Source organism: Chenopodium album, chromosome 7 (genome assembly GCF_948465745.1).
Source record: "Chenopodium album chromosome 7, dcCheAlbu1.1, whole genome shotgun sequence".
NCBI lineage: Eukaryota > Viridiplantae > Streptophyta > Magnoliopsida > Caryophyllales > Amaranthaceae > Chenopodium > Chenopodium album.
The window spans coordinates 49,311,334-49,318,899 of record NC_137840.1 but is presented as its reverse complement, the minus strand read 5'-3'; the positions used below and the strand labels follow the sequence as shown (position 1 = coordinate 49,318,899).

The window sequence follows — 7,566 nt, the reverse complement described above, 5'->3', positions numbered from 1 at the left end:
TCAGCCCCGTTGCTGAAATGCGTGGGTCCGACAGATGCAGATTATATCCTTCGGGAAATCCATCTCGACATCTGCGGGAACTACATTGGGGGAAGGACCCTAGCCTACAAAGCATTAAGGGCAGGGTACTATTGGCCTACCATGATCTCAGACGCTAAGGAGCTGGTCAGAAAGTGCAAAAAATGTCAAAAATTTGCACCAGTCATCCATCAGCCAGCCTAGGAGCTTCAGCCCGTGCCGAGCCCACTTCCATTCGCCCAATGGGGGTTGGACATCTTGGGCCCATTTCCGGATTCCGCATACCAAAAAAGTGGCTGATAGTCGGTGTTGACTATTTTAGTAAATGGGTCGAGGCCGAAGCAGCCTCGAACATTACAGAGCAAACTGTCAGGAAATTTATCTGGCAGAATATCATCACTCGTTTCGGCATCCCGAAAGTATTTGTCTTTGATCATGGAAGGCAATTTGATAATCTGCCGCCAAAGCGGTACACAGATCAGTTCGGCATCAAAATGGCATATTCAGCGGTATGCCACCCGCAAAGTAATGGACAGGACGAAGCTGCAAATAAACAGATTCTGAATGCCCTCAAAAAGAGGGTGGAGGATCAAAAGTCCAAGTGGCTAGAGGAGCTCCCAGGAACTCTCTGGTCCCTTCGGACAACCGAAAAAGAAGCAACGGGCCATTCACCCTTCGAACTGGTGTATGGCGCCGAAGCCGTTCTCCTAGTGGAAATTGGCTCTGAAAGCCTGCGAGTGCACCACTTCTCGGCCGAGAATGAGCAACTTATGAAGGAATATCTCGATTTCCTCGACGAAGTAAGAGACTCGGCCCGAGTCAGAATGGCTGCGTACAAGCAGAGAATCAACAAATTTTACAATTGAAGAGTTCAGGCAAGACCTCTCAAAATTGGAGACCTCGTCTTTCAGAATGCTGCTGCAGTTCAGAAAAGCCGAATTCATGGGAAGCTCTCAGCTGCTTGGGAAGGACCCTATGAAATCTACGATGAGCTTTAGCCGGGAACATACCGACTTCGGCAGTTGGATGGAACTGAGCTGAAAAATCATTGGAATGCTGATGTACTTAAGAAATATCATGTGTAAACCCTTCGGGACAGAACAATCCTTATAAGTACATTTTGAATTATTAATGAAAGGCCTCCGAGCCATTATTTTCTACGAACATTTGCAATCTTTACTCTTTCGTCTTTTCTTAATTCTATCTACTCTTTAAGGGTTTCCTTCGGCCCTGTCTGAAACCTTCGCCCACAGGGCACCAGGTTTTGGATTGCCGATAAACTCGCCTTTTTAAAGAACAACGGTCTTTCAGCTGAGGTGAAAACCTCAGTAAGACTTGTTCTACAAGGCAATGAGTCCATGGACAAACCTGGGATATTGCCTTAACTGAGCCTTGTATCCCAGAAAGCCATTATTTGAAACACTGCCTTCGGTTGGCCCTGTGTTTGAGATATCCATTTTTACAGATAGATAGAAAATTAAGAGCAATAGCACAGCTGGTAGAAAATAAACAAGGAAAAGAAAAATGATCTCAGAAATCTTAAGATTAAGTCTTCAAATCTCTGGGGGGGGGGGCAAGAAGCACAATAAGTGCAGACTGCCTCAGCTGAGACCTCGAAGCCAAAGCTTTGTACTTAGCTTTGTACTTAGCAATTTACAAAAAAAAAAAAAAATGGACTCTCGTTCAAAGCAATCCAAATATGCAAGCATGCAAGTTCAAAGCAAGGCAATAAGAGGAAAATGTCAGATTCATAGATGAAAATCATGCTCGGATTACGAGCTACAAGCATAAAAATGTCTGAATAATGAGAAAGAAAATATCGGCAGCCGCCCACAAGCGGAAAATAACAGCTGCCGAAATGCGTACAAGGCAAAAATAAGTAGTTTGTACACTGAGGCAAGCTGAAGCAAAAACAAAGGCAAAAACATTCAGAAGCGGCATTTGTCATTTCAAGAGCACGTTGATCCGCAAGATTCTGAAGACGACTGCCCGAGTCCCTAGGCTTTAGCTGAAGGGTCAGTCCTCCCAGCAATGTTGGAGTTCAACGCGGCATCAGCTCCAGCTGCAGAAGAGGCGGGCTGAACTGGAGCTTGGGCTTCAGCTTCCTTCATCTCAGCCTCCTCGGCCGCAACATCCTCAGCTTGGAGACGGGCCAACAGATCGACCTCAGCCTGGCTAGCTTGCTGCATATGAGGATCCTTAGGGTCTTCAGCCTAGATTTCACATTAATACCAATCCAGGCCAGGTGCGGCATGGAGAGCCAGTCTTCGAGCCACCCCATAGCCGTTGAGGTAGGCGGTCGAATACTCCTCCTGGGTATAAACCTTGAGGGCTAGCTGAGCCTCAGCATCGGCCAGCTTCTTTTGGACCTCCTCCAAGGCCTTTTGGGAAGACTCCTGCTGCTCCTTCAGCTTAACCTCGGCATCAGCAAGCCGCTGCTCTGTCTATTCAGCTTTATCCTGGACTTGGGAAAGCTTTTCCTCCTTATTCTTCAGCTGAACCTCCAAGCTGGTGATGCTTTGCCTCTGAGACTCTAGCTGGACTCCGGCCTCGACCAGCTCGTTCTCCCTGCTTTCACAGGCTTGGCGATGACGGTTGGCATCAGCCTCCAAGATCTTGATCTTCCGCCGAGATTTTTCTTCTCGGGCCAGCACTTGAGATTGAACCTCAATGTCGATTTTGTGCTGGATCTTGGCTTTGAGGCTTTTGACATCAACCGCGCCGAACGCTTTGAGCAAGGCCTCTCCCTCGTCCATATGAGGCGGGATTTCCTTCTCCATTTCTTCACAGAAAGTGTTGAAGGAGTCAACCACAACCTTGGCCTTGTGCTCAGCGCTCTCCTGCTTCAGCTGAGCGAGTTTTGCCTCTGCTTCTGCGATGTCTACTCTCTCTTGAAGCGCATCAATCATCTCACAGGTCAGAGTATGATTGTAGACAACCTGCAGAATCGGGGTTCAATTCAAGGTAAATAAAATTACAAGTAAATAAAGCAAACTGGAACTGCTGAAGGTGCGAAATTTTATCACATACCCGCATCAACAACCTCTGGTTGTCTCGCGCGGGATCTAGGACTGATGGACCAGGTTCGGCAATTCCAGCAGTTGCCCGAACAGACCACTCTCAGACTTGCTCCATTTTAGATAATTCGGAGCAACCGCCGAAATAAGCCTCAGTGCTTTCTCGGTGTTTCCCCCAGATTTCGGCCCTAACGCCGGCTAGGATGGAGAACTTCTTGGCTGAGAACCCTATGTCCCCAGATTGAAAGGATTTGAAAGAGGGGAACGAAGTTGATGGAGCTTCATCGGCTTTCTCGGGCTCAGTCGTTGCCCCTCCTTCAGCGTGGTCCACTTCAGTCTGGACCCCTTCAGCCTCCCCAAGAGGTTGACTTGTCAAGGCGTCAACCTCCTGCTGGATTTCAGCAGTGAAGCCCCTAGGGCCTCGTCTTCAGCAGCATCTGCCTCTTCGGCTTCTTTTACAACTTCGCTCTCAGGAAGCTCAGCAGCACTCCCCTTGTTAGAAACTGCCTCAGGAACCCCCTCCTTTGGGTCAGGAGTTCGGTGATCCACCTCCATGTCGTCAGTAAAAGGAGGTGGTGGAGAGGTCCTCGGCGGTGACGGAATTGGTGGTGGCGGCTTAGTCGGAGGCGGAGGACCCCCCGTACCTCTGGGAACCCTGCCTCGGCCAGCAGCAGGCTCCCTTATTACGACGCCAGGCATCGGCCTCAGCGTAAAATTTCCCGGACCCACTACAGCTGGGCCCGTCCTTCTTCTCTTCCTCTGCTCCAGAGGTTGATCATCCATGTCGTCAGAATCTGAAGAGTCAAGTTTTGAAAGATCGTCTGACGACTGTGAAGCCTTCCCCTCTCTCCTTCTGCCCTCTTCCTCAGACTGCAGAAGTGGGGGAGCAAGAAGGGATCAGCAAAAAAAAAAAAAAAAAAAAAACAACAAGCAAACAGCAAAGTGCTGAAGGCCTTACCGAAGTCTTCGGCTGAGCCTCGGCAACACCAGAAGTCCCTTCTCCCCTTTCTAGGGAGTTGATCGCTCTGGTCACGTCCGCGACAGTTTGAGCGACTCGCACTTCTTCGGGTAGCAGGGGCCTCAAAAGATCCTGCTTCTCCCACCAAGGCTTCTGCTTCAGATAGTCTGCAGTAGCCTCAATCTGAAGGCCCGTTGAGTGCAAATGCAGCGGACGGTCCTTCGGACTAGTGATCGCAGGAGCTCGGTCTAGAATGACCCTTTCAGCGTTCACTCCTAGCCGATCGTAGTCAATTCCGAAGGTGGCCTCGCTCAGCTCTGAAAGGAAAAAGTGAAGGTCAGCCTTAGGGAATAGACAAAACGAATAAAGCGATAAGAAAGTAAATAAAGCAAATCCTCGGCCCCAGCCGAAGGTACTTACCGCCTCTGTGCTTTCGGCTGAGGCCGACAACCGCCAACATCTTCTCTTGGAAGACGTAATGGTTATCCGAAAGCCATCTCGTCGGGATGAACTTCATTCGGCCAGCTCCCTCAGGATTCTCCTGCTTGCCGAAGAATTCCATCTGCTCATAACTGGGATGACGAGAGGCATCAGGATCTTCAGGCCCCAAGTCTTGCATGTTCGGATCAGGCCTGGAGAGATAGCGTGGGGGCCCGAAAAAGTGGGGGTGCTCTGGATCTGCTGGAGCCCTCACCCAGATCCATTGGCCTCGCCAATCCTTGTCCGAAAAATCGTTCGGCCACATGGTTAAATATTGTGGGTGGCTCTCAATTCGCCACCAGCCAGGCCTGTGATGACCATATTGGCTCTGGGTGTTCTGTACTAGCTTGTGCATCTTTCGGAAACAATGTAAACTCGGCTCAACAGTAAAAAACCGACACACCCAGAGATAAGTCATTACCCGCCGAACGCTGACAGGCGTCAACTGGCATAGGGAAATCCTATACTTTATTAAATTGTCCCTGACGAAGGGATCTAAGGGGAACCGAAGCCCGTACTTTAATTGCCGAGTATATATCCCCACATACCCAGGGGGAGGACGATGAATTCTATCAGTCGGCGCGGGCATTCGACACCAATACCCATCTTCTTCAAAAATGCCATAATGCAACTCAATCTGTTCGGCAAACCGATAAGCTTCGGCATGCCTAACCCACCAATAGTAAGGGGCGTTTTTCCTCATGGCTTTTCGGGCTTCGGAATTTTGCCACTTAACGTGCCCAGGGAGCAAGTCCCAAAGCACGGGAGGCAGATCTTCCTCCTGTTCAGCGCCACCAGCCTCGACGCCTTGCTGGGGGGCAGCGGCGTTCAAGGGGACGGCCGGAATACCCCTTTCTGGGTCTTCCCGCACTTGTTCCCCGTTCCATACATCAGCACGGTCCCTGGGATCCCTGGCCTGGCCTCGTCTTCCAGTCCGGCGTCCTCTTCCTCGAGCCATTGATGAATTCGCAAGAAAGGAAGTCGGGAAAAAGGGAGTTCTTTCGAAAAACTAAGAAAATCAAGGGAAATTCGAGGAAATTTACCTTTATGAGAATCAAAACTCGCCGATTCAGTCAGTCGGGGCAACAGGTTCGAGCGTCAAGCTTTGATTTCGGGGTGTGGAGTGAAGTTTCGAAGCGGAAACAATGGTTTTTCAGGGAGTTCGAGAGTGAATTGGTGAAGAAATGAGGGGAGAAATAGCGAATTTGGCTTTATATTTCCAGAAAATGGGAATTTTGAGAGTCAGAATGCTTAATTTCTCTTAAATACCTCCATAAGTAACCGTTAGACACTCTCTCTCTTAATTAACCGCCCATTATCCACTCAACTTCCCACTCATTATCTTAATTACAGTTATTTAGTTAATGACTGTTTAAAATTTAAATCTTTTGATTTAATTAAATCATTTACTTCCCTCCATTTTTATTAAAATCAAACCCGACTCGTCATCCTTCCAAATCGGGTCTGGGGGGGAAGTTGTTTGGGTCCAATTATGATAATTGGGTCTGGTCATTAAATGATTCAATATATGCCAAGGTCAAGGCCCAAGCCTCCATTTTGCCAAGTCAATATAAAGTCAGCGGCCCAAATTGTCATGGTCAGCCCATGATTAAGTTCGGCCCATTCATTCTCCTTGCCAAGCTAAGGTATAAAAGCCTTCAATTACATCATTTATCATTCATTCACATACAAGCCTCAAGCAATTAATACTCTTGCATAGCTTTCTCTCTCTAAACACCATTTGACTTCGGCATCGGAGGGGCTTTCCTCGGAACCACCCCCGAGGCCAGTTTACGTGTGTTTGCTGTGCAGGTACCTTCGGGCCAGCATCATTTGGACCGGATTAGTCTTCATCCACCTCATTGGACCTTCGGCAAGGTCCCATTGTTTTCACCCGAAACAACACCTATTTCTAAAGATGAGTTTTATGGTGGTTTCATACTAAATTAATTAAAGAGTTTATAGTTTTAAATCATTTTCCCTACTAATGCAATAATGTATATTTTTAAGAGGAATCGGACCTCGGAGCTCAGTGAGAACGATAGAATAAAGGCTAACAGGAAGGTTATTAGGTTGTAAATCGAGGTAACGACTATTGCTAGTACCCGCGATTCCATTCGAAATGTGTTGATAAAAGCATGATGTCACTTTTGAAAGTTATTTATATCTCTGGATTAAATGACTTGCGGGATGATGAACGTGTTTATTAATGTATTTCAGTCTAATGATTTATGTGAATAATTTTATTGATATACGTTGTTTTATTGATCTTTGGATCTCACGAAAGTATGTTATGAGTCTATGAATGACCTATGTAAAAGGTACACAACATGATAAATAATAGTGAAAGACCTAGTCCGTCTGGCAGTATATGTTTACAGGTTACTTCTCGGTCATGCATGTATCCATGGGGCATTAGCCCAACTATGTCGAGCATCTGCTCTATGTTATGGGCACCGGCCCATCGCGGTAGACGTTCCGCCATATCATACTTGCCAGCGACTAGCATGTTAATATGAACGTTATATGTATCATTATATGAATTTTATTAAATGTTTTAAGATATTCCATTTCTCTGTTTTGTTAACTAAAATGAATTGAAATGATGTTACACTACTAGAGTAGTTCGTTACTGAGTCTTCGGCTCACCCGTTTTTATGTTTTAGGTACTGCTGGGGATGATGGAGACGAGTAGTAGCGAGGATTTTACTTTCAGTTATCACTTAATAGTAGTTATAGTTTTGAGTTGTTTAATTTGAATAGTAAGACTAAGCTACTTAGTAAAGTTTGAGATAAGATAGGATTTGCTATTATAAAAATTAAGAATAATGTTTGTAATAAATAGATTACTATGTTTTATAAATCAACTTTGTTAATTAAGTATGATTGTTGCCTTGTAAATCTCGTGAGGGATTTACGGTAGTGACGTCCCGACCGTGTTAGGTTAATTCCGCTGCTAAGATTCTCTTAATAACTGAATTAGAGGTCGGGGCGTTACAGGATGAAAGACTTATTCAAAAAGAAAAAGAAAGACATAAGACGGGAATATACACTAAGACTCACTTTCGTAGGAATCACGGTTGTTTTTAGCAA

The 7,566-nt window shown here is 46.4% G+C and overlaps 1 protein-coding gene and 1 long non-coding RNA gene across 2 annotated transcripts; both read left to right on the top strand.

Annotated features, from left to right (window-relative positions):
- The first annotated feature begins 512 nt into the window (after positions 1 to 512).
- LOC145640261 (uncharacterized) lies at positions 513 to 884 on the top strand. Its single transcript, XM_081691562.1, has one exon. The coding sequence runs from the start codon at positions 513 to 515 to the stop codon at positions 882 to 884; it is 372 nt and encodes a 123-aa protein (XP_081547688.1).
- Positions 885 to 6,471: 5,587 nt separating this feature from the next.
- LOC145637879 (uncharacterized) lies at positions 6,472 to 7,315 on the top strand. Its single transcript, XR_014114526.1, has 2 exons — positions 6,472 to 6,558; positions 7,140 to 7,315. It is a non-coding gene; the product is annotated as an uncharacterized LOC145637879 (long non-coding RNA).
- Positions 7,316 to 7,566: the final 251 nt, after the last annotated feature.